This window comes from Varanus komodoensis, unplaced genomic scaffold (genome assembly GCF_004798865.1).
Source record: "Varanus komodoensis strain SLA01 unplaced genomic scaffold, ASM479886v1 scaffold1, whole genome shotgun sequence".
In the NCBI taxonomy this organism is placed as follows: Eukaryota; Metazoa; Chordata; class Lepidosauria; order Squamata; family Varanidae; genus Varanus; species Varanus komodoensis.
Window position 1 is genome coordinate 27,232,543 of NW_025335268.1, and position 27,977 is coordinate 27,260,519.

General features: G+C 40.3%; 1 protein-coding gene across 2 annotated transcripts; it reads right to left on the bottom strand.

Moving 5' to 3' along the window:
- Positions 1-2,119: 2,119 nt before the first annotated feature.
- TSNAX (translin associated factor X) lies at positions 2,120-27,977 on the bottom strand. 2 transcript variants are annotated; one of them, XM_044420410.1, is made up of 6 exons: positions 27,673-27,977; positions 25,261-25,365; positions 24,671-24,785; positions 22,233-22,363; positions 12,281-12,405; positions 2,120-3,223 (listed from the first exon to the last, which is right to left on the bottom strand). In XM_044420410.1, the coding sequence occupies exons 1-6, from the start codon at positions 27,686-27,688 to the stop codon at positions 2,846-2,848; spliced, it is 870 nt and encodes a 289-aa protein (XP_044276345.1). In that variant the 5' UTR covers positions 27,689-27,977; the 3' UTR covers positions 2,120-2,845. The 2 variants fall into 2 exon arrangements, with proteins under 2 accessions (XP_044276345.1, XP_044276336.1); XM_044420401.1 differs by lacking the exon at positions 27,673-27,977 and adding an exon at positions 27,273-27,593.

The window sequence follows — 27,977 nt, forward strand, 5'->3', positions numbered from 1 at the left end:
AGCTCAATGTGAAAATCAAAATTTATGAACATAAGAACAAAAGTCCTCCCCTGTGTTTATTCCTGCCCATTTTCCATGTCTGAGCCTAGATCTCTTCACAATCATTTATATTCAGTGGAACTAGTGATTGCAGGACAGATATCTGAAGGCACTGTGCTGCCTGGGTCAGCATGATGAGGAGACAACTTGGGTTCCAGTCCCCACTGGTGCATGAAGCCTCTGGGCAGTCAATGATTCTCATCCTCATCTACCTCACAGGCTTGTTCCAAGGATAGAGTGGAGAGGAAGACAACTTTGTGACTCCCTTGGGTTTCTGGAAAGAAAAGAAAATGCAGGATACAGGTGTAATAATAATAATCTTACCTGAGTGTTTGCAACCAAAAGAACCGGAGGGCACCAGGTCATGAAAGGGTGTCATCGATATATCTAAGCCAGAATCTTCCAGCAATTGTGTTTGCTGTCCCTAACTTTTTAATCAAAAAGTGTGCATATATCACAGCTGTACAGGAGTCTTTTTAAGGTACTCACCAGAACAAACTAGAACAATCTTCACATGCTGCCCAGACCAGCAGGACATAAAAGTTATGTTGAGATCAACTGATTCTAGATGATCTAGACGAATAGCAAAGATTGCTTTCTCCCAACTATTTAGCAGCGAGTTCCACTTGTCTATCCTAAATTAAACTGCTGAAATGTAGGAAGTTTGGGGTAACCAGAAATGGATTGTTGTGTGAAAGATCCACTCATTTCCAGAAGTCATTAACAAATTTCTGGACTCCTGGCTCCATTTAGTGGATGTTAGCACTCTTAAGCAAAACAAAGCAGATCTCATTAGCCTTAAGTTTGCCCACTGGACTAGTCAAAGCGATTTCTCTCTTAAAACACCCCCCCCCCAGTGCATTTAAGTTTTTCAACCTGATAGCGTTCTGATCAGACTGAAGTTTTTGCTTAATGCCATCTCTACAGATACTTTGTGAATGGAAGATTACATCATCACACTTCTCAGAAACAAGCACACTGTGAATAACTCTTGTGGTTTTGGTAACTTGAGTGTTCAGAACAGCTAGACCAGAAACTTAAATTGATCCTTGAAAGTTGTTTTATTTGCTCTACTTAACATTTTTATATGTAGTAGATAAGCCTCGTTCCTCAACTATTTAAAAAATCTGTTAATATCCATGTTATCTTCCATTTTCCTCCCACAGCAGAATGGCTTGGATTGTAAACGGCTATACTGTTTTCACAAGAGGAAGAGTGACTTCTGTCAATCCAGTTTAAACTGCTCCCACGTCATTCCCAGGGTCCTGCAATCCCCAGGAGCAGATTTTCAGGGGACACAAGGGGCTGCAAAAAGAAGGGGGAGGCAGCAATGGAGTGCGACTCAGTTCTTTCATGGAAGGGAGTTAGGATCCAAGCCAATGTAAACAATCAAGAAGGGAGATCAAGCAGCATTCTTAATTTGGAACAAGAGTCACTGAACACGAGTTCATGAGTACTACTGGTATGATACCCTCCGGAAGAAGGAAAGTTGTGCACAGGCCTGGGTGCAAGCTTCGCACATACTGGCAAGTTCAATTTCATTTTGTCTTTCAAATATTTTTCCTCATTATTGCATCTCAAAAAGCTACTCCAAGTTCTTCCTTGATTTCCCTCCACTAGGATTTCTGTGAAAGGTTTTTCATAGGTTATAAAGTTTCATATAAAATTGTATGATTAATGCACGTGAATGAAAGCACACTGAAGACTGCAAATCAGCTGCTGTATGTGCACATAAGCTGGGAAGCCGTTCCCCGGCATATGGACAGGCAGGATCATCATGTTACAAACCAGCTGGGAATTGCTCAGCTTCCTGTATAGACAAGATCTTGGTAATTTGGCAAAGTGTGAACCTGCAGCCCTAAGAAGCATAAACCAGTCATAAGCACTAATGACATCTTAGATGAAAAGCTACCAATAAGCATCCACCAATAAACCTTATTGCACAGTTACACTAACCAATAATGTATACATTTATTTTTTAATGTAAAGATCAATCAAATCTTCATCTCTTTAAAACTGCAGTGACTGCTGAACAGTATCTCTTAAACTGTACTGTGTGTCCATGAAATTAGAAGTGTACTTTCAGAGTGTACAGGGAAATTTTATTGACATTTTAGAGAACTTGCTTGTGTTGCAAATTCAGAACGTGCTAGATTTTTATACATTTTTCAGTCTTGTTTTGTTTGGCCTCATTTGCAGGTTCCTGAATATAAACTAAGTAACAGAATGCCAATATTGCAACAGGATGTTCAAACAGATGTACTAAACACCAAAAATTAATGCATAAGCTTTGTTAGCTTTTCCAAGGTGTATTTCCCCCTCTACCAAATGCTTTCTTTTAAAAAAAAAATCCCTTGCAACTCCATGTGAAGATTCTAATACCACAACTTCCTGTCTGACTCATTGAACACAGACTGCTGAAGTAATGAAATTTGAAAAAACAGAGGCAAGAAAAACGTTACAACGTTGAATATATTCTGTACTATGAATTTTCATGGATACCTGGCTTAAGTGGCCAAGACAGGCAGAAGTGTCCCGATAAATACTAAAAATAGCATAGAAACAGTGTCATTTATGGTAGCCAATGGCACAAAAAAGCAGTTCACTGCTAGGATTCTTAAGTCATTATGCAAGAACTATTTTGAGATGCAAGTTATCCTGCTTCTTCAGTTAACCCTAAAACATGCCAGGTTTAAAAGAAAACACAAATACGTCTAAAACTTCCAGTTAGCAAATCCTAAATATGGAAATGCTTTGTTCTCATTCTATAGTCTCTGTCCCATTTGGATCATTCTTCCCATGTGTTTTAGGAAAGCCCATCTTCTGGATCAATTATTTCTGTTTTACTCGCAAACACATCAGCTAGCATATGCTTTGGTATCTCAGACCCTCTGACTTTCAATGTGTAGCAGGCATTCTCAACTTTAGCCAGACTCTGTTTCAAGGTATACAGTTTTTTAGAAACTTCGTAAGGTCCAGTGTTGCCAATATAGGAAAAGCCATCATAAATCTGACGTAGGAACTGGCTCAACTCAAAGGGGGTATCTATGTCACCATTGCCAACACTGTTGATGCACATGCGCATCAGCTCTCCGGTGAGATCAGCCACTCCCAGGAGATAATCTACAGGAGAAACCTTCAAGATCCAAGTGTGGTGCTGTTTATCGAGACAATCAGAAGAGACCTAACAACGAAACAAAGCAGAACATACATCTTAGAACACAGGGAAACTCTAATTTGTTAAAGTCTTAAGACGGACAACCAATTCAGTAAAAAACTTGTAGAAATAAAATTGTCTTGCTCTCTTACCAATTAATGCATTGCTATGCTTGATGTTTTCCAGTTTCCTGTTCAGTTAGACAAGTATGAATCCCTTTGCTGTGCCTCTTTAGAAGCAGCTTACCTTTATCTAATTGGGTTCTCTACCTTTCTTCCTGGCAGTCTGCTGTGCCTTCAGTGGTTACATATTACCCTTTCAGTCATCTCCATGCCAGGAAAAGTATCACCTTTTTACCTGTAATGCAGCCCTTAGGGGAACAGAGCCCCAAGATAAAAAGCTGTTTCTTAGCCTAGATATTTTTTTTAAGCCATGATGCTATACATGGGGCTAACAGAGGCCCCCTGATCCCCTCATGTCAGCAGATCATTCTACAGATGATGGTGGTGGTATGATGGGAGGCCACTGTGTGCAGGGACCAATAACTGTTTCACTATTGCTGCAAAGCTAGTGAAGTAAAATTCTGACTCTTATTCAGGTGTTTGGTTTAAAGCTACTGGACTGAGCTAATTCCTCTGTTCGACAGAAATACCATAGTTCCAAAGGTAAACTCACTCACTATCATGGAAGAAATTGAGACAGGGATACAGTTTGCTCAGAAGCTACTTGCTGCTTGGGGTTGGGGTTTTAGTCACTTAGATCATGGATACCTGTCAGTAATTACATGGAGTTCACTTATTCGGGCAAAGGAATCAGTGGAGTGCCAGGAAAAGTGTCACCTCAAAATCTCTGAAAATTAGTATTTAAACAGGGCAAAGTTATGGGGAGGGACAAAGTGTTATAGAAGACACTGAAAATCCTGCTAAGCCTTGCTTTTGACACTTCACTGAGCTTTTATAGAATTCCAAGCTTATCTTTGTTGCTGAAAAGGCTTGAAAACTACATTCTTCCATTTAAGGCTCACATTCTGAGGATATGGATTTCAACTCAATAGATCAGCTTTTGTGCTTGCATAATGTGCTATCTGAATCACAGCACCAAGTACATTGAGGGTAGGGTTAGGGTTAAGCCTGAAAGAATAAACTTCAGGCACATTTACGAAGTTTGATTTATACTGGGTCTGTCTTAAACTGTGGAAATTTTTAAATATGCACTTGTATCCATAATTTCAGTGAGTGGAACGCCACCCCCACAATGGGACTGACCTACCATCCACACTCATTGAAAGCATGTTTTGGGGACTGAGGGACCCTCGGGAAAAATGCATGGGACAGGGCCCAGAGGGGGAAGAACACCAAAAACTGGATGACCTTTACAAGCGGCCTCTACCTAGTTTTTTCTAACCCCCCCCCCCCCCGCGCATCCTATTCCACCTTTCCTGGAGGTTCATCAACCCAAAGAAAAGGCTCTTCAGTGGGATGCAGTGGGATGTAATATCTGGATAAAACCCTAGAAAAAGCAATTCCTACAGTATATCCCACCAATGCTCCTAAATCCCAGTCTCCTAACTCCTATACGAGTGGATAGATATGTTTAACATATAAGGAAAAGTTTTTTCTTCTGCTGTTTTTATGATCTTGAAGTTATAACTCCTTAAACTGAGACTGCATTTTATTGGGCTATAACTATCTGAAGTAATTTTCTTCAGAAGGTATCTGGGCGTACAAAAATAAATTACCTGGCTTCTGTCTAAGTGCTCTCCATGAGTCATTTGTAACAAGAGAACTCGGTAGACCGCTTATTCTGGTAAGAATCCCTTGTCAACAGTTAAAGCAGAACAAACATTACGATTAATGGTTTGGGTTAAGGAGAACCATTTTGCAAACACCAAGATTCTAAAACATCAGGGTCCAAAAGAACACAATATACTCTGTCTATGGTTCAATTCCACTTTTTTTTTGGAATTCAGACAGACCAGCTGCTTACTCAGATTTCAAACTCCGAAGATACGTTTTCCTATGCTAACCTCCTGAATCAATCAATTTATATTAAACATATTTGAAGGACCTGCAAGATCCACTGGAATTTCCTTGGTAAATATGCAAGTTGGAAGACTTCTGTGTATATCTTCCATGAAATTTCCAAAAGTTAGAAATAAGCAGAAGCACTGATAAATATGAACCCTTCCTATAAGAAAAGCCTTGCTGGATCAGGCCAAAGATCCAACTAGTTAAGTCTCCTTTTTCCTAGAATGACCAATCAAATGCCTAACGAAACCCAGCAGCAGGACAGGAGTGCAAGAACCCTTCCCACTGCTGGTACTCAGCAACTGGAATTTGAGAGAGAAGCTGGCCATAAAGGTGTCCTGGCAATGGCCATCAACAAGCTTATTCTTCAGACTAATCTCCCAGTGGCAATTACATGGTAGCAAATTCCCTAATGTCAACAACATACACATTTTCTTTTGCACTAATACCTATCCAAGTTCTTACTTACCACATATACTTTAAACACACTCTCATCCCAAGGCTAACTTTGCTCAATTTGCACAAAAGGCAAAAAAATTACAGAGGACAAGGAAGCACACTCTCGTGTTAATTCAAAGTCTTCTTAAGATGACATGCCATGTCATCCTCCAACTTTTCATATTTCTCCAGAAATTGTCCACAAATGTTCAGCCCGTAAGGGTTACAAAGCTGGTATTTATTTTAAAGATGAATGCTGCAATATTCTAGATACTTCATTCAACACCATCTGGGTTTCTTACATTAATCACTGAAACACAGAATGCTGGCTCATATGCTACAAATAGTAGAAAGCTTGATAAACTCTCATTAAACAATTCTGATTTTATCTTTCTGACAACTCTTTTAGCAAAAAAACTCACTTCACAACAAAACAGCTTGCTTATGGTGCGGTACTTGTTCTGTCCGTGTACCCATAAACCCTGAACTTAAGAGGCTTATGGGCATTCAACAGAGGGAGAGGAGTGGCAAAGGTGATTCATGCCCCCCACCCCTTGCATTTTTACTAAAGAGGCCTTTTGCCTGACTAGCTGGAATACTTGGAGCAGGAGGGAAGGAGGCTGCAGCAGCTTCTGGGCATTTTGCATTCTGACTTCTCCAGGCTCCTCCCCTCCCCATCAGTCCAAAACGCTCCTGGCTATGAGGAGGAGGGGAGCTGGAACTCCAGTTCTCAGTTCCAGGACCAGAGCACAGTTTCTGACCTTGAATCTGGAAATCTGAAAAATCCTACAGCCTCTCAGACATTAACTGTTAGTGTTAATTCAGTGGCTCAAACTCAGAAGGTCAACTTTCTTTCCAACTGTATCAGTTATTATGCTTTTTATATTATTGTAAAAGGTAAAGGTTTCCCCTTGACATTAAGTCCAGTCATGCCAGACTCTAGGGGGCGGTGCTCATCTCCGTTTCCTAGCCGAGGCAGCCAGCGTTTGTCCACAGACAGTCTCCACAGTCATGTGGCCGGCATGACTAAACACCGAAGTGCACGGAACGCTGTTACCTGCCCACTGAAGTGGTACCTTTTAGCTGGGATGGAGCAACGGGAACTCACCCCGTTGTGCAGATTCGAACCGACGACCTTTTGATCAACCAGCCCAGCAGCACAGCAGTTTAAACCACTGTGCCACCTGCAGTCCCATATATTATTGATAATGCTCTAAAATAAAGAACTTATTTATGTAATACATCACCAGTGGGAGCACACATGTTCTACTCTGTCAGTTAAATTCTCCCTACATCCAAACCATACCCACTTTTTAAAATCAGCATATACAGTGGCTTTCCATTCCACTCAAAGGAAGAAAAAGATACCTGGCAACAATTTGGTTATATACAAAATATTTTACATGAGGCAAGAGAAAAATGGAAACAATTATAGTTATTCAGGAAGAGATGCAAGGCAGGCAATGAGAAACTACAGATAAGCTGTAGCTCACTTCTACATATCAAATTAACACAGAAAAAACTTTAATGGTAGAAAGGTCATGCAGTGGAAAAATCATGAACTGTGACTGAAGCCTGAGCAACAGAACAGATTATAAGTCTTACGTCATCATTTGCCTACAACAGTTCACTTTTCCTTTCATCAGGCTCTGTTTATGTAAACCTTTTAACAGGACTGTAAAAAGGTAATAGAAAATGCCTGAACTTGCTCACTCTCACACATCATACTCCACACAAGTTCAGCTTAGCAAACCAATGAAAGGTGAGACCGAACAAAGTGCAGACAAGTTTGCAGCCGACAGAAACAAAGAGGGAAATCTCTTTTTGGAGAAGATGCCAACCTAAGCTGAAGTACATGAAATGGAAAGTGGCAAGATCTGGCTGGCAGGAAGCCTGGGGGTTTCAAGGTAGAGTCATTTAAACTCTTAAGGAATGTGTGTCACTGAGCTCAGCACTCTTTTGGCTACTCCTCCAGCAAGGAAGAGATAAAGAGATATGAATCACAAGCCAAATGGCTTGCCAATTTTGTGCCCTTAGAAAAAACTATTAACAGCTTCTGTCTAGCTGGGTGTACCCAAACTCCAGGCTGCTGCCCTCTTGGGAGTACTTTATGCTAGCACTGGACTGAAGTATTGCTTGTAAGTTTACTGATGATTTAACAAGGCCAGAAAAGTGGATCAAAAGGGAAGAGTTATGTGCAGTGACAAGGGGAAAATTAATTTATATTTGCAGAGCATGTGTGTGGCAAGGAAGAGCAATAGTTTACATTTCACATTCCCAGCAGCATTCTTACATTACATTACATTACTTCACTTCTCTTATTTTACTTTGCCACTATGGCAACTAGCAGAAGCACTTCTAGAAAACATCAGAGCCATTTCCTCCTATAATATCAGTGTGCAAAGATGCCTCATCATGGCAACATTATGGGGCAAAACACCCCCACTAGGAACTGTATCTCTAGGGAAAAGCATAAGGCAAGAATAGGTATTTGTGCTTGTTGTTGTTAGTCGCGAAGTCCTGTCCAACCCATCGCGACCCCATGGACAATTCCTCCAGGCCTTCCTGTCCTCCACCCTCCCCTGGAGTCCACTTAAGCTCACACCAACTGCTTCAGTGACTCCATCTAGTCACCTCATTCTCTGCCGTCCCCTTCTTCTTTTGCCATCTATTGTTCCCAGCATTAGGATCTTCTCCAGGGAGTCCTTCCTTCTCATTAGATGGCCAAAGTATTTGAGTTTCATCTTCAGGATCTGGCCTTCTAAAGAGCAGTCAGGGTTGATCCCCTCTAGGACTGACCGGTTTGATCGCCTTGAGGTCCAAGGGACTTGCAGGAATCTCCTCCAGCACCACAATTCAAAGGTCTCAATTCTTCAGTGCTCAGCCTTCCTTATGGTCCAACTTTCACAGCCATACATTGCAACTGGGAAAACCATAGCCTTGACTATACACACTTTTGTTGGCAGGGTGATGTCTCTGCTTTTTAGTATGCTGTCTAGATTTGCCATAGCTTTGCCCCCAGGAGCAAGCGTCTTTTAATTTCTTGGCTGCAGTCCCTGTCTGCAGTGATCTTGGTGCCCAGGAAAATAAAATCTGTCACTACCTCCATTTCCTCCCCATCTATTTGCCAAAAAGTGAGAGGACTGAATGCCATGAGCTTAGTTTTCTTAATGTTGAGTTTCAAGCCAACTTTTGCACTCTCCTCCTTCACCGCATCAAGAGGCTCCTTAGTTCCTCTTCACTTTCTGCCATGAGAGTGGTATCATCTGCATATCTGAGGTTGTTGATATTTCTCCCTGCAATCTTAATTCCAACTGGTAATTCATCTAGCCCCGCCTTTCTCATGATGTGCTCTGCATATAAGCTAAATAGGCAGGGTGACAGTATACGGCCTTGCCAAACTCCTTTCTCAATTTTGAACCAATCAGTGGTTCCATGTCCAGTTCTCACTGTTGCTTCTTGACCCGCATATAGATTTCTCAAGAGACAAATAAGATGGTCTGGTACTCCCATCTCTTTAAGAACTTGCCACAATTTGTTGTGATCCACACAGTCAAAGGCTTTAGCATAGTCAATGAAGCAGAAGTAGATGTTTTTCTGGAATTCCCTAGCTTTCTCCATGATCCAGCGTATGTTGGCAATTGGATCTCTAGTTCCTTTCCCTCTTTGAAATCCTGCCTGTACTTCTGGTAGTTCTCAGTCCACATACTGCTGAAGCCTAGCTCGTAGGATTTTGAGCATAACTTTGCTGGCATGTGAAATGAGTGCAATGGTGTGATAGTTTGAACATCCTTTGGCATGGCCCTTCTTTGGGAGCAGAATGTAAACTGACCTTTTCCAATCCTGTGGCCACTGTTGAGTTTTCCAAATTTGCTGGCATATTGAGTGTAGCACTTTTACTGCATCGTCTTTTAAGATTTTGAATAGCTCAGCTGGAATACTGTCGCCTCCACTAGCTGTGTTGTTGCTCAGACTTCCTAAGACCCATTTGACTTCACATTCCAGGATGCCTGGCTCGAGGTCAGTGACCACCCCATCATGCTTATCAGGGACGTTAAGCTCTTTCTTGTATAGTTCTTCTGTGTAATCTTGCCACCTCTTCTTAATCTCTTCTGCCTCTGTTAGTTCCCTGCCATTTTGGTCCTTTATCATGCCCATCTTTGCATGAAATGTTCCCTTCATATCTCCAATTTTCTTGAAGAGATCTCTGGTCCTCCCTATTCTATTGTTTTCTTCTATTTCTTTGCACTGTTCATTTAAGAAGGCATTCTTATCTCTTCTAGCTATTCTCTGGAATTCTGCATTCAGTTGGGTATATCTTTCTCTTTCTCCCTTGCCTTTCGCTTCCCTTCTTTCCTCAGCTATTTGTAAAGCTTCCTCAGACAGCCATTTTGCTTTCTTGCATTTTTCTTTGGGATGGTTTTAGTTATTACCTCCATCCATAGTTCTTCAGGCACTCTGTCTATCAGATCTAATTCCTTAAATCTGTTTGTCACCTCTACTGTATATTCATCAGGGATATGATTTAGGTCATACCTGCGTAGCCTACTGCTTTTCCCTACTTTCTTCAATTTAAGCCTAAATTTTGCAATGAGAAGCTCATGATCTGAGCCACAGTCAGCTCCTGGTCTAGTTTTTACTGACTGTATTGAGCTTTTCCATCTTTGGCTGCGGAGCACATAGTCAAACTGATTTCTGTGTTGACCGTCTGGTGATGTCCATGTGTAGAGTCATCTCTTGGGTTGTTGGAAAAGAGTGTTTGCTATGACCATCGTATTCTCTTGACAAAATTCCGCCAGCCTGTGCCGTGCTTCATTTTGTACTCCAAGGCCAAACTTGCCAGTTATTCCAGTTATCTTTTGGCTTCCTACTTTAGCATTCCAATCCCCCATGATGATAAGGACATCATTTTTTGGTGTTAATTCTAGAAGGTGTTGTAGGCCCTCATAGAACCGGTCAACTTCAGGCTCTTCAGCACCAGTGGTTGGGGCACAGACTTGGACTACTGTGATGCTGAATGGTTTGTCTTGGATTCGAACTGAAATCATTCTGTCATTTTGGATATTGTATCCCACTACTGATTTTCCTACTCTTTTATTGACTATGAAGGCTACTCCATTTCTTCTGAGGGATTCTTGCCCACAGTAGTATACATGATGGTCATCTGAATTAAATTCACCCATTCCTGTCCATTTTAGTTCACTGATTCCTAAGATGTCGATGTTCAGTCTTGTCATCTCTTGTTTGACCACGTCCAGCTTGCCTTGATTCATGGATCTTACATTCCAGGTTCCTATGGAGTATAGATCTTTGCAGCACTGGACTCTCCTTTCACCACCAGATACATCTGCAACTGAGTGTCCTTTCGGCTTTGACCCAGTCGCTTCATTCTTTCTGGTGCTACTAGTAGTAGCCCTCTGCTCTTCCCCAGTAGCATACTGGACACCTTCCGACCTGAGGGGTTCATCTTCCGGCGTCATATCTTTTTGCCTTTGGTACTGTCCATGGGGTTTTCATGGCAAAGATACTGGAGTGGGTTGCCATTTCCTTCTCCAGTGGATAATGTTTTCACCAGCGGATCCCCTAAAACTCACTAAAAGTGCCTTCCATCTTTTGCAGCAAGAAGTCAAAAGAGAATGGCGCCCTACCCTACTTTACACTCTTTATCAATAAGTCTTTAAGGCAGTTATCATTCCACTTTTAGAAATGATGAAGTAAGTTGGAGCACCCAGCAATTACTTGAATCAAATGAGATCTGAATGCAAGTTTCTTCTGCCAAAATGCAAGGAATCCATTTTGGGCAGAAAATCTGCTGGCTTCCCTTGTTTCAGCTCCCTAAACTCTGGCTTGTTTTGCAGCAGCCCTGACTCTTCCAGGCGAGTGAACCCAGGGCGCTTGCCAGAAATTGAACCTCACACATATTGCACAAGCAGTGCCGATTGGGAAAGAGGGTTGGCCACTGGGAATGGCAGCTGCGGAAGGCTGCTAGTTGCACAACTGGGGGCCTGTGAGTGTTTGCATACTTCCTCTTGTCTCAATGCACTTTGCAGGACTGGGCAGAGCATGAGAGGAAATCTATGGATTCTGGAGGGACAGATTCTGAAACGGTTTGTCCCAACCTGAATTAACATTGTATTAACAATCCTAGCAGACCCTGAATTCCTGATGTCTGAGATTGCCTTTAAAAAGCACTTATGCATGCCTTTTCCAAAAGAAAAGTGGCATTTTTGTTTCATTTTTCATTACCAGGCATTACATATATTATGATATTATTGAGAAAGGGTAGTAAAATATATCAATGTTTTTTCCCAGATCATTTTCATAGAGCTTTATTAAAGCTACACAAATATGACCTACTCAAATTTATTGATCAGCACTAGAAAAGAAAGGCCTGTTCTCCAAAAACCAAGAAAAAACAGAGTTAAAAGCAAGTACCACCTATTAATCACACTATATAAAAAGGAGTGGACTAAATAGTGGACACATTTTCTGTTAAACACAATTGCGATTAAATAGTTCATTAACAAGTACAATTAATAGTAGTTCTATAGTTAATGAATAGTAGTTTATTAACAATTATGAATAGTAGTTCATTAACAGCAACAAGTCTTTTAACTACCTTTGTTTCTTCATCTTTATATTCTTCTGTAAATATCAGCTGTCTGTTGATCTCTTCTATGCTAATTAATGACCGGGTTTTGATAAAATACTGGAATGACACAGCTTCCACATATTCCTGAAGACCTGTTTAAAATGCGAAAAGGAAAAGAAAAATCATACTTCATTGTAACCACTCATATGTCTTAATGCCTTTAGTAATATTTATTTACTGAACTGGTATACTGTTCCACGTCTACATGGATTCTAGAGCAATGGACAATAGAAATAAAACAGATAAAAGCATAAAAGCAATGCATTCAAAAGAGAATGATGCTAAACTGTGACTGGACAACAAGGAAGACTTCCTGGAACAAAGATGTTTTCAAAAGGCACCAAAAAGTAGCAGTGTCAGAGCCTTTCTGAACTCCAGAGGCAAGAAGTTCCACAGAAGTGAAGTCACTGCACTAAAGGTTCTTCGCCAGGTGGATGCCAATCGGACCATAGGTCCATGTAGAACCACCAAGAGAAAAATCTCCAACAGCCCCAGTTTAGCAGTATCTGCAAAAAGGAAGTCAATTCTGGATCCAAAAACAGAATGGATGAACATCAGCATCTCTCTTGTCACTGTCACATGCCACATTATACTACTTGCAGTCAGTAGACTTTACATTGTCATTACTACAGTTTTATACTGATTTATTATTTAAGATATGATCCCTTGGTTATTGTATGTGCAGATAATACTGTACAATACATCTGGATAGGGAGCATGTGGCTCCCTTACACCACCACCTTTATTGTCTGTTTCCAAAATGCTGGTCTACAGCTTGGGGCCAGGCTACCCGAAAGCCAGCCTTCTGCCATATGAACAAGTCTAAGTCTTAAGATATCCTGAAAAGGCCCTTCTTTTGAGTCTGCTGCCTTCAGAAGTATGTTTGGTGGCAACCCGAGAAAGGTACTTTTCAGTGGCCTTCACAAGGGAGGCTAGGTTCACTCCCTCTCTGCTGTCCTTCCTTGACAGCTGAAGACAACTTTATACAAAAAGGCCTCTGGCCTGTAAAAAGGACTGCTTGGTTCTGCAACAGTCATATTTGATTATAGTTTGTTTTAATTAACTTGAATTATGCCTGTAATCAGCTTTATTGCCATGTTTCCATAGAAAGGCAGAGCACAAATCAAATAACTCAAATTTCCCTACTGCATTATCAAATTGCTTTGCTAGCTTCTCCATTTTTCTCTATGAGGGCCTACCTTAAGAAGCTGCAGCTAATACAGAATACTGCAGGTCACCTAGACGTTTGTGCAAAGAATTCACAGTGCTGATGACAATCTACATGGTCTACAGTTTGTATACTTTAGGAAGAACAACCTTCTACATGTTCCACAACCCTGCATGATGACACCTATGCACATTTATGCACTGCAGTAAAATCCCAAGGAACATGGGTTTAGTCACCTCTCTGTAGGTGCTTTTCTAAAGACATGATTAGTATTTTCAAATGTGCATTCTTCAGAGGCTGCATTATATTTTATTGCAGTTTTAATAACTACCCTGAGCCCTTCAAAATAGAGAGGCATGATAATGACTAAGGTTTTTAAAAGTTCTCATATCCAAAACACAGCAGTTCTACTGTTATACTAACGACCACTTGATTGTGTTTTCCTCACTACAATCAAGAGTTTGCATGAAATACGTGCCTTTTAGAAGTCCTCCACAAAAAGCAGCTTGCAAATGACATTTAAGATGACCCAAGACCTTGACATAAGGTGTTTTTAATAAGCAGGTAAAAGGATGTTTAAATATATTATATTGTAACTTAGTGGAAGGACATCCGCTCCTTTCGGCAAATAATCCCCAAGGTGAAAAAAAATCCATCCCATTTCATGATTCCATCCAACAATACCTTCCTCCTCCTGCTCTCAGTTTTGGGTTGTGTCCAAGAAAAGAATTACTTAAGGATCATGCTGCCAGTAAGGGAATAGTTTATAAGGCTGCTTTTGTGTAGTTTGTTTTCCCTGAGCGAACATTGGGAAACCCAGTTAAAAATCCATGATTGCATCTGCCAGCACTTCCTCAAATGTTTAGACAGGCTAGAAGAACAGGAGCGATGTTGACATTTTGTCTTAGAATCCTCAAGACCCATCAAATCAAAGAGTTATGCAGACATTACCCTTATAGTTTACAAGAGTTCTTTTCTCCTCTCTGTTTAATAATATTCTACATGCACGGCACACAACTAGCATGCTGGCAGCCAACACAGAAAGAACCACACCAAGTGCCCTCTGAAGTCAGGAAAGCAACCTTGGAGAGGAATAGAAGGGAAGTCGGGAGGGAGGAGACTACAGAGGGCAGGATATGAAGTATCCTGAAGCTGTTCCAGCCTCCTTCCCCCACCCCCATGACGCTCCAGCTAGATGGGCAAGAAAGTCTACCCAGAGAAAATGCAGAGCAAGAAGATGGTGAGGCAAAGATTACCTCCGCCATTCCTCCTGTTCTGTACTGAGGGCTTATGGACACCTCAGTAAGATTAGGTCCTTAGTTCCACAGACTTTAAGGAGAATGAACAAAATTTAAACCCATTCATTCACTCACTCACTCACTATATATAAGCTTTTGTATGCCGTCCTATTATACAAGATCTCAGGACAGCTTACATAGATCCCATAGATCCACAGCCTATAGGGAAAGGTCACATTACAATATTTACATATGTAACAATTGTGAAAATTGCCCATGCACTTTTGGAAGGATAAAGTTGTCTATAGCATTGTAGGGTAAGGAGATGCACAAAACCTAATAATGTTATGGTTTTCTTAGCATATCTAGAACCTTTGCAGGTCTCAACCACTTGTACCATGGAGGCCCTCAAAATACTCCTGACAAACAGAAGAGAATGCAGGTAGTACAGCTGGCATTTAATATTTAAAAAGTGGCAATTATACTAAATTTGCCCCTCCCCTCCCGAGTTTTCTTGTGTATTCTAATCCCTCGATCTAGCTGCAGCCTCAGCTCTTTTATTGCTTGCTTTATTTAACAAATACCTGTTTGACAAGCAAGCTATACCACAACCAGTGCTTTAACTAATTTGAGTTATATTAAGTGTTACTTAAAATAATATTCAAGTAAGTGAGCTCCTTTAGTTCTGTCAAGATCTTCGGCGTGCAGACCATAATTCTGGCAATATGATGCATCAGATTCTAAAGCAGTGAGACTTTTATCACAAGGAATCTTACAGCAAAAGCTTAACAGTTGCACATTTCAGAAAACATATGGCTGATGACTCCTTGCCATGACCACAACAATTTTCTTACCAAATTGTCCATATAACAACTTTAGCTTTATCAGAGATCCATAACCCACTAGTTTCCCAGTTATAATTTCTGTAGCCCAGAATACTGGATGAGGTGAAATATTTCCTGAAGCCATTCATCTCACGCAACCATTAACTAGTGTTCAACAGAAAGATCTGAACAATTCTGCACACCCATACAGAAGTCAGTACCAATTCTACACTCTACATTAGAACCACTATAAGATGTGAGACCAAGCTTAAGAAATCCAAAAAGCAACACATGTTCAAGAACAAATCCATGAAAGTTCCCATGCAACAAAGAAGTCAGTGCTCAAAGCCCCACGTCTAAAACTCAAGATGGATGCTTGCCCAAATGTGCCTAAGAATCCATAAGGCAAGAATATAAAGTCCACAAGTAAGCAAAGCCTGCAGAGAGTGTGACCATCTTTTCATGGCAAAGTCTTCACAAAAAGCAAAAGAATCCAGATAAATGAAGTCTATAAACAAAGAGTTTCCTTAACCCCAAGCAGTGATACAGTCAAACCTAATGATGCAGGCCGAGAAAACAAGATATTTCAAGCAGAGAGTAGCTATAGTAACTCCCCTGCCAAACCACTAACTGTCAAGCATTTTAGCCTAACACGAGGCCTGTTTTCCAGCCCAGATGTTTCCTTTCTAAGCTTTAGAAGTAAGGCTTCAAGCTGAGTGATATTTCTACAAGCTCGCCCCTCCTTCTGCTAAATTCTCTGAAAAGCTGTCAGTTCTCATACCTATGAATGTCAAAAACTGCAGCTGGGCAAAATAAGTGACACCACTCCAGCTTCCTTTCACCTGGAAAGAGTAACCCAAGTCTCTCACATCAGTCTTGATCCTCCAGCCAAACTATCTCTGATTCAATTGTAACTAAAGCTAAAAAGTCCTGACAAATGTTCTAATTTCATAATTGCTGTATATCAGAGGGCAGTATCCAATTCTGCAGTGTTCATACAACCACAAATTGAATGAAATGACAGCTCCTAGAATGGATAAGTTTAGCAGAGCTCATGGCAGGAACCCGTCCCATTTTAGAAGAAGGAGTTTCAGCTAGTTTCTTGTTTTTGCACTAGTAGGAACTACCAGTAGCATTTGCTTGCAGCTGGCAAACTGCCAGAATTTAACACTGCCCCAATAATGCAGAAATCATGCGCACTATTTCTAGAGTGGCAGTGTGGGTTTTACTCAGGCTTTCACTATTTGACCCAAGGGAACTGAAACTGATAAGCATATATGAAATTAACCAAGGAAGAGACTGTGTGTGTGTTTCCAAAAGAGATGCAGTCAATACAGGTAGAAACCCAAGTAATTTGAAAGAAGCAAGCTGAAATCTATCAAGTCTACACTTAGGCTACTTCTAACATGAAGAAAAAAAATACACAATTAGCCTTGGAAAAAAGCTATGCAGAAATCTATGCAGAAAAAAAAAAAGTTTCTTTAGCAGACTAACCAGGAAATTGCATTTTGGAATCTAATCTTGTCTCAAAAACAGCTCCTATACCCCCAAATTCTTTACTCTCATGAATTTAAAAAGTTGAGTCTTTTGCAATTACATGCTAGTGCTTCTGCCACATTACCAGTTAAATTCCTGGGTGCTGTGATTGTTGTATACATACTGCTAAACAAAACAGCATAAGGAAGATTCTTTTTGCTATGTATAGTCATTTCTGACAGCCACACTGTGGCTTATCATGGGTTACTTAGGCAACAATCTTATGCAAGGTCGGACAGAAAAAAGGCTTACAAACTGCTGGCATGCCCAAGCCAGCAAACCCATGATGAGGGCCTGAGTGAGACCTAGGCAGGCCAGATTTGGCCAGCAGCTCTGAGATTCAACACTTCTGTTATAGTAGTATAAATACTAAATTCAGCTGAAGTAGAATAAGTAATGAAATTGCATAAGGAAAAGAAAAATGCCTCTTCTTTGATCACCAACAATTATGTTTAGCAGCAGTTTAACAGCCATAGCTAAAGCCATATAAATCAGCTCAAGAATAATTCTTTCATTACATGGATCAAAGTTAATATTTAAGCTATTATTGTTGTTAAATAATAACTTTTAATAAAAATAGTTAAGTTTTTTAAAGCTGGTTTTTTGCTTGTAGAAAGGACATTTAACGGTACAAATATCAGTGTTATGTACAAGTGAGCTGTGTGTCTCACTTTAATGGCATTTCTAATCCTGTAGTTCAAGAACATTAACTTCTACAGTTGAACTGTCCTATTCATGCCAGTCTTGCTTCTACAACCACCTCTCTGCTATTTATTTACCTATTGGATTTCTATCCTGCCTCATTGGCCAAAAAGGCTCCTGGGCTTGGATGATAGTTCTGCATGGATACTATAACATTGCCTTAAACTCAGTGACCAGGTTTAGAGAATATGCTATTGTTTGTTATGGATTTTTTAACCTACATACAAGAACTTGCAGCAAATACCAAGTCTCATTTGGGCATTGTCATGTTATGCAGTCATCCCATGCAATACTGAGCAAGAGACTAAAGGTCAACCAACTGGTGGCAAAGATGCCAAGGCTTGCAAGCACAAGAGTGCTAGTTGTAGGAGACTTCCTGTTGTGTGGGAGGGATGCACATGTATGTCATGAAGACCAATGGACTCATCAGGTGCACTGTATCCCTGGAGGACAGATGAGTGAAGGATTGCCAAGGTTCACATTTTGTGTCTATTTTTAGATTATGATTATTGGTCTTGCTGCTGGTTTACTGTTTTATTGGTTTGCTGTTTCATTGTTTATATTGCGTTTATCTTCCTGTTGTTTTATTGTATTTTTACTCTATTATGTTTTATGGTTTTAGTCATTATTGTCATTTATTTTTATCTGTATTTTTATTTCTATTTGTATTATTGTTTATGATTGCATTGTGAGCCACCCAGAGACCCTTCCAGCTATAGGGAGGCATACAAATGCAATGAATGGATGAATCTAGCTCACCGACAAATATTTCTTCCGTCTTATACTGTGGGAACAAATGACACTGTAAGCAGAGTGTCATTTGAAGAAATCATTGAAGAAATTATTGAAGAAATCATTTTAGACTTTGAAGTTTTAAGGAGGAAAGTCAAGAAACTGGATAAACTTCTCTTCAAACCTTCCTGTTCTTGGAAGAGAAAATAACAGTGAAAGAAAAATATTCCATACTGCCTGACTATGAAGTTGTTGCTGACATGAGAGATTTGGATTCGGGGACCACGGGCTATACTTCCTGCAAGATGGACTGCTGGCAAGGCTGGGTTGCGCCTTACAAACAGTGGAAAGAACGTGTTTGGTTATAGCATGAAGAAGTTCATCAGGAGGGTTTTAAACTGAATCCTACAGGGGAGGGAGACCTTCACCTGGGCATAACAGATGAAAGCTTGCGAATCACAACAGAGAGGGTAGCTCTAATAGTGCCCACCTCCAGGGACCTGTGCTCTTTGATGCACCATGAACAGTGATTGTAACAAATAAACAAGAATGAAGTCCTAACTATAATACTGACAACACATAAGGCTGTAAATGTATGCTAATTACTGAAGACCTACTGAATTTAGTGAGCTTTTCTTCCAAATACACATGCAAAGGAATTTATTTAAATAGCCATCTCACTCAGCATCTCTTGCCTCACATCTTACATGAACGTCTGATTTTACATTAGCAGCTCATGTATGAAGAATGTCTTAGATATAATAGATCCTGGTTCAGTGTAAAGCACTGACCTGAGGTGACTTTTACAATTCTCTTACCCCTCACATTGCACAAGTCTATAAATATCATTATACTGAGTTTGTTAAATATGGAAATCATGACAAAACATAATTAGAATGAGGAAGAAATTCCACCTCTAGGATCCCAAATTAATCTTTGTCTTTCCTAGCACTTCTTCCATTTTCAGGATAAATTATTTCCTCAATAATATTTCCTATCTACTATAAGTCAGAAGATAGACATTCCATACTGCAAGTGTTTCAACTTCAAAAGTAATCACAAAACAGGCAAAATTGGTAACAATGTGCAAAAGTTGCTTTAAAAAGACCAAGTTATTTCAGTATCTGTTTGTTTGTTTGATCATCCCTTGGGACAATCTGTACTGTTGAGAAACGTGTAGAAAATAGACATCGTTTTTGTTATTCAATTATTAGTACTACACTCAGTGTTTGAGCTCATATGAGTATTCTTTGGGGAAAAGTCTTGCGTGCCATTAGCACTATTCCTAATGAGGGAAAGCATGAAATTTCTTTAGTGCGTTGCCAGAATTGTTTTATCTTTATGTCAAAAGAACAACGGTTTGGAGCCACCCCAAAAAAAGCATTTCACAACTGCAAATGACAAACAATATTCCCAAGAATCATACTTGAAGCACTTCTATTTATAGATATATGCTTATTACACCAAACAGAGGCACATCTTTGACAGGTCTGTTTGTTCATTTGTTTTAACAAGGATCATTACTGTACCTCCATTTTTTTAGGAAGCACTGTCCATGAGAAGGCCAGGTTTGGGTTCCCTTGAATTATTTTAATGAGGTATGGCAGGAAAGAGGAGGAAAGGAGATCTGAGGTCTGGGTTCAGGCCAGTAAGCAACATATTTAGGGTTAAGGTTAGTCACTTTTCAATGTTTTCTTTCTGCCTTTTTTGAATTTTCCAAGTATATGAAGTCTTTGAAGCAGGGTGGACAATAACTCAGGCACAGATGGTAGGTAACTGAGCCAAGGACAGAATGCAGTAGATATGTAAAGTCTTTTCACTGATTATACTGCAATGGGATATCTGCAAGAGATCTATTACAAAACTCTGTACATTACATATACATTTCCAGAATGCTTCATGGTTTTAAGACTTTTCTATCTTGTTATAATCCTTTTCAGCCTCATTGTTCTTTAGGCACTAGTATTGAAAGATCATCTTTCAGATAATATCCTGTGGCTTCATTCTTTCTACCCTGCTACTTCATGCGGTTGGAACAGTATTTTGTTATTGGAAACCAGATTCTGGCTAGATATCAGGAAAAATTTCCTGACTGTTAGGGCAATACAACAATGGAACCAATTACTTAGGGAGGGTGTGGGCTCTCCCACACTAGAAGCATCCATGATGCAGCTGGGCAGTCATCTGAGGGGGACAGTTTAACTGGGAGTCCTGCAATGAGCAGGGAGATGGACCTGATGGCCTTCTGCTGTCAGGTCCATCTCTCCCTTCTACTTTTCCATGATTCTATGATCCAGCTGGGTATTTCTCTTTAATATTTAAAAAGATATTAAACTGATTCTCTACTCCTGCTTTTATTTTTTGTTCATGATTCTTCTTGCTCTTCTTGCTTAACATCTGGCACATTATACTTCTCTCTAAGTTCCCTTTCTCCCATTTGCCCTTTTATTAGATTCTAAACCTGGCATCATAGCTATGTCTCGCCATTTTTGTGTAGTGCTCAGGATAAAAATGATAATTCTATGTATATTACTTATAAGTAAAATTATGATGTTTGAATTCAGCTGCAATTAGAATTCAGCTGTGGTATCTAGCTACAGGACTTTTCTAGGGGGTAATGGATATCCCCAGTCTTATTGTTTAGCAATTGATTCATTCGTATCCACTCTCGCCTAAAACTTCCCAAATAAAATCTCTCACATTTGAGCTGACTAGAATGCCCCATATGAAACAGCATCTAATATAGATGGATGAAATCCAGTGCAGTTTTTCCACTAGCATGAAACTAATATTCTTTTTGTGGTCTACAAAATGAAAATAATCTTCAACTAGATCTCAACAAGGAAGTACTATCCTCTTAATCCCTCTCTGTTACAAGGTAACAGCATTACCCTATTAATGCTATTATATGCTTTATCAGAACCTGATTCAGCAGCTTGAAACAGCATTTTCCCAATTTCTATAGGAATATCTGAAGAACCCTGTAAGGATTCCAGGTGTTGTATTACAGTTTGTAGTCACAGCTTGCCTACCCGAAAATGAACTCAAGGGATGCCTGTACTTTAAACTCTAGTGTTTAACATTTTCACAAGGCAGTGGAACAGATTATGTAAAATGTTGGTGTCAGGGATTATCAGTATACAAAGGGCACCACAGTATACCATTCTTTTCTATCAGTGAAGCAGCAGCTTCAAAATCCTGAAATTTTAGAGACTTGAACAAGTTGACTGAATGGATTATTAAATATTGCAATTCTGTAAGTTCTGGATAGTCCATAAATATTCAAATACAAAAGAAATGACAATCCCAATATTGATTATGGAAGTCACCAAAGGATTCATTTGAGGTTTAGAAGCCTCAGCAACACCTGAACTGCCAAGCTGGTAAGTACTGATAAACCACCCTGACTGTTCACATAAATCTAAAGTTCCCCTTCTAGGTCAAGTCAATGTCAACAACCACCAACACAAAGGAGGTGTTATTAACCCAGCTGATAAGTAACAAATTATGCAGAGAATGTTCCAGCTGACCCCTGTACAATCCAAGGTCTGCCCTTAGTCCTGTACAAGTTAGACACCCAAATATTATTTGAGATTCAAGAGCACATTCACCAATCACCCATTAGACTGATGCCCATATGTCAAATTATATAATAAAATCAAAGCAAATTAAATATCTTGAGTTGCACCTAATCTAAATTTAGTTAGCTTTATACATACCTGGAGAGATGGCTCTGTGGTATTGATACATATCCTCTCCCATCAATTCCTGTGCTACTTGCTTTATTTTCTGTCTCACAATATCTAACTTGGTCTCCGATTCTGTTAGTATTTCCTCCCCATTGGGTGCACTGTGATCACAGAATACAAATCAAGTTATAAAGTAGTGATTGGTGAGATATCGACAGGTAAATGTAATCTACACATTGCATGTGGACTATTATATGTTCAACTATCTTGCTTAAAAACACATGCTGTAACAGGATTACACTTAAATTTAATCTTCTGAAGCTCAGAAAAATGCAAATGAACCTCCAAGTTTCTATAGACAAAGTCAAATTTCTCTAAAGCAGAGATGGACAACTTAGAGGCATAAGTATATCTCAATATAAATTAAATACCTTTTTTACACATTTCAACTACTATTTCATACTCACTGTCACAGTGGTCCATCTGGGAAGAGGTGCTTCTAAACAATGTTTTAACTTTAGACATACAATGCAATTATTATCCAAAATATTAATCCAAAATAAAAATGGTACAATCCTGATTATACATGTATGATCAACACTAAAGACTGTACCAGAAATTTCAGTATCAGGAATGGAACTGACATTCTCATTACTTCTGAAGTTCAGACACAACTGCCAGCACCATCCATATGCAAAAGGAGAGTACCAGCAGGACAGGGGAACTCCAAGGTTAAAAAAACTGTGTTTACTAAAGCAAGCCCAAAACAGCACTTTGAAGAATTAGTATGGTCAGTGGCTAAAGAATGATGACTGGCCACTGGAGAAGGTTGGGGGTGGCAAACTGGACTGGAAGGGGAATGGAATATTCTAGAGGGGCTGGCGGGCGGATGGATGAGCAGGCTGGTTGGCTGGCACACTGAACAGAAGTCATTTACACTGCAGCATTTTGTTTCCTGGATGTAACTGTTTTTTTATAATTGCCATAAGGCAGAAATTAAATTAGAAATACAAAGTTACAGAACTTTTCGGAATGAATTCCAGAAAAGTAGGCACATTAATCTGTTACAGCAGATAAACCTTGTGACTCCTTAAAGTGTAGCACTTATATTGCAGTATAAACTTTGGCAAATACAACAAGCAAAACAGAATCTGGCCTACCAAACCACATGACATAAGCAACATGTCAGCATTTAATGTGTGAGCCATGTATTTACAGCTCAATGTTCTGGGCAGTTGGTAAGGATTCAGGTTATAAGATAAATGGTTTCTTTTTGAAAAATAAGTTTAGCATGCTACCCATAGAAGCTCTATTATAAAGACACAAGTAGGAAAATATGGACACAATATGGTATCACAGAGAGTTTCACACAAGCTCTTATTTGTCTAGACTTCTCAGCAATGTCATCTGTGTAGCAACATCAGCAGCTGCAGTTACTAGTACATCAATGTGGCTAAAGAACTGATGCTCATTTCTAATATAATCACAACATTGTCTAATGTGTGTAACTAGTCTAGACAGCACTACTGTTAAGAGACAACAACAGCTACTAATGCTTATTGCAGCACTGCCACCAGGAAATAGACTAGAATGGCAGAAAGAGAGAAAAGAATGTCCTAGGCATGGCCTAGTGTTTGTATACTGAACAATTAAGCACTTCATGTGCACATTCTTTTCTTATGTTTGCTTGAATGATCATAGACTTCCCAAAGGGGGGCATCAGGAAATGCAGTAATTTTTTATTGTAGCAAAGCTTGATTTTTAAGACAGGAAGCAGAGCTCTACAGGTCTGCAGTTGTGTACAGCGTATGCCCCCAAAGAACTCCCAGTCAGCATAAACGGAGTCCATCCTATTTTCATTGCCTTTGGCTTCCTTTGATAGCACGCTTAAAAGAAATTCCTGGGAAGTGCAGGATCCTCTCCACCACCCTGCCCCAGTTTTGCTTTGATCTGAATGCCTCCAGATCTGCGAAATCCAAATTAGTTTCCCTCTCAACTTCGTTTCAATCACATCCCACAAGGCTAGTAGCCCATCTTTTCTTTTTGAAGCAAAATGGAAGTCATCCTACAGAAATAGTGCTAGCTTAAGCTAGGCAACAGAAAATAGAACTCTTGTACTTTAACAATGGCATAGAAGTTCTCTCTCCCCTGAACAAGACACACTTGCTCATTTTGTGCCAACTGCTAAAGGAACAGGAAACCTTGTGTTACATTCTACACTATCATTCTCCTCACTGAACTGCTTCCATCAGTGGAAACAGGAGAGGGGCAATTCTCCCTTCCCCCGTGACCATTTGTGAAAGCATAAAAACCTCTGGAAAAGATTATGGAGCAGTATAGGGGGACTGCAGGTGAGAAAAGAAATTCCCCTTCTACGAGAGGATTCCTGCTAGTACAACATTGTATTTAAGCCCTTTCCTTCCATGTATCTGGTCACTCTATAAGGCATGTATAGCAGAGGTACCCACCTGGTGATCCTATGCAGTAAGAATATGGTCCTTTTACTTTCAATTGTTATATCACGACTGAGTTTCACAAGCCTCTCATATTTATCATGTCTGGTATCAAGCTCTTGCTGAAATGCTGAAGAAAAAAGAATGCAAATAGTCACAGACCACTGAAATATAAGCTGTAAATATCTCAGAAGAACTTCCACTAAATAAAATCCCAACAAATAAACAAATATTTAAAATACCAAGATTAATCCTAATTATTGCTTTTAATAGAGCATAGTTTAGCATCCCTTAATCATCCGATTCATGAACTTTAAAACACACACACACAATCAGAAGCAGTTCACACATGTGACCACTGCTTCTATTCTCTGAGATTTCTCACACATATAAAACTGACCCCTCAATATGAAGCAAGCAGTGCACAAATACAATCTGAAGCCATGTCTACAATCACACTAGTACATTCCAGGTGCCACACTTGCACAAATGATTAAAGAATGATTCCATGACTGGTCATACTGTAAACAAAAGGAATCACATGGAGAAAAGACAACTAAAATGCATGTAACAACCACTCCTCAAGCCTCTAAACAGGTACTTACATCTGAAGGCTAAAATAACAGAAGAAGAATTAGTGCTGTCCTTTTCCTCTCTTCGATAACCATGAGGAAAATGGTCATGCTTCCTTTTTCTGAAACCACCTGTTCCTATATATATGAAACAAAACCAGTGAAAATTAAATGTTATCAAACAGTGTTATATTTACCAAAGAATCAGAACACAGAGTTTGGCTCCCTTAACTTCATCAACCCTGTACCAAAAGGGGGGAAAATAGGTTATCTTCTGAGGCACTCTGTGCACCTGCAAAGCCCAATATAATAGCCTTTAGCATTGGTGAAAACATATGCACCACTCCAGATGTTGGGCTACAGCTGTACTCCTCCTGAACTGGCAACATGTGGAAGACCATAAGTGTTTCTCTGCCTGGTCTAAAGGCAAAGCCCACTTTCCTCCTCCAGATAGATTATAGAGATGGGAAAGGTCTGGGAGATGGCTTGAGACAGCCCTGGTATAAAGTTCATTTACTAGTTTTCACTTGAGCAGCAAAATCATGATTATTATTTTGTTATTATATTGATTTTATAATTTATCTTAACAATACATTCAGTCCATCAGAAATTCTATCAATTTTCAGTGGGTTTTATTCCCAATTACCTGCATAAGTGGTTGTAGACTATGGTCACAACCCTGTGCAGTTGCTTGGCATTGCTGAACACAGCTGGATATCTTTCCTAGTATTACAACTAGGACCACACTGTAAAGGCTGGTACAATTAACAGTACTCCTTTCCTTTACAAGGGTTGCGCCTCCCATGAGCAAACAAAAGCCCAAGGGACTCTCTACAGAACCCACACACATAATAAGAACAATATTCCCCTACTGCCTTGTTCACTGCCAGTAGCATACTACTTTTCTGTTCCCAGAGAAAACAGAGTGGAAGCCATACCATAGAGATGGCCATGGTGATGCTTTTATCCCCAACATACACCTGAGTAAGTGCTCTAGGACTAGCTTTGTACTAGAAACTGAACTAGCAAAACACAAACTTTCTGAAGTAACAGAGCAGTGCAAAATAAAAGTAACCTGTAAAGTTAAGTAGTTCAAGAGTTAAGATATGATATGGGAAAACAGGGAGTTACCAAGTACATTCACATTTGGGTGTGTTTGTAACTCAGAAAAGGACAAAGACATGGAAAGGGCTAACCTTACTGTTTATCACAAGGCCAACAAAAACCAGATGTACTCACCCACCCACCCATGCAATTGCAATAATAATAAAAAGGTTGGACTACCTTAAGTTAGGATTGTTTTCTCCACAAAAGACAGACTTAGTACTATGAAACTGTGATTCCCCAACAATAGAAGTAAATCATAGATGGGTGATGCCTACCATTTGTAATAAATTATATACTGCAGTGCTAAAAACCCATACAAAGCTTCTAAGCCAAGTTTTGAATACTATTTCAAAATAAGGGTCCCCATAGCGCAGAAATGGCACAGGTGGCACCCCTAACATTTCTCTTTGAGCTCTTTGACTTCCCCTATACCTTGGCATATAGATGCATGGATAGGACAATAATTTGCTGAAATCCATTCTAGTCTATAAAAGCTAATGGCACAAACGCACAATCCAATATTATTCAATTCCACTGCATAAGTATGAAACACTAATTATGTTCCATTAACAAATTGAGGAAGTAAAATCAAAGCCATCCTGCATGTCATCAGCCCCATCACCAATGAGGCACATTAAAAATGGCAGAAACGTTCTGTCACTAGAACTCTCATCACTACGGGGGGGGGGGGGAGGGAAGAAGGAGTGTTCATGGCAAGTAGAATCTCCTTCTTTAAATGCAATGTTTAATGAGTGTTATTAATTAGGATGTAATCCTATGCAGCGCTAGACCCTAACCCTAACTCTATAACTGCCAGTATGCTACGTCTTTGTGTCTAAACGTGTACAAGATTGTTCCTTTCAATCATAGAAACAATGAAATTGACAAGCTTTTCCAGCTATATTTCAAGCACATACACGTCTACTTGATGGTTGTACCTGTCGTTTTCGACCGATATAACCCTTCTTCTGCAATAGAACGTGCTTCACCTATTGCACTTCTGCCTGCCATGCAGTTCCAAAATCACAGGGACCCTCCCCACAAAAAAGGCACGTTTCCGATATCTGCTTTTTCTTTCGCTTTTCACTTCAACACAACATTTGTCATCTCTACTCTGTACCCTCGTTTTTGTCTGAAATACGCGAAGGGAAAGATTAAGAAAAACCGCCTAGGCGTCGAGGGCGGGAAAATGAAGCAAGGCGCGAAGACGGGGTGGAGAAGGGGCGAAACGGAGAGAAACAGACTTAGAGACGGATGGCGAGGAAAGGGCTCGCCTGACGCTCCGGCGCCCTCCCACCCGCCGCCGCCGCCGCCCTCTTCCCCGCCTCCATCCGCCACCTTCTTTGCCGCTCATGTCGCCCGCGCTCGCGCCCCGGGGGGCCACGGCCAGCGCTCCGCCCCTCTCGAACACGGCGCGCGGCACGCGCAGCACAGGCCCGGCGCCACCAGCTCCCGCCCGCAACGCAACTGCCCGCTCAGCTCCACGTTGGTCGCCGCACTTGTCAGGACCCTTTCCCTACTTGGGGCGGACTTGGTGTCTACCGCAAGCTCCTGTCAGCAGAGTTTAACTCCGCGCGGCCGAACCCCGCCTCGCCGTCTGCTGCCACTCTGGCCGCGGCTGAAAATGGGGTCGCCTCTTTTAG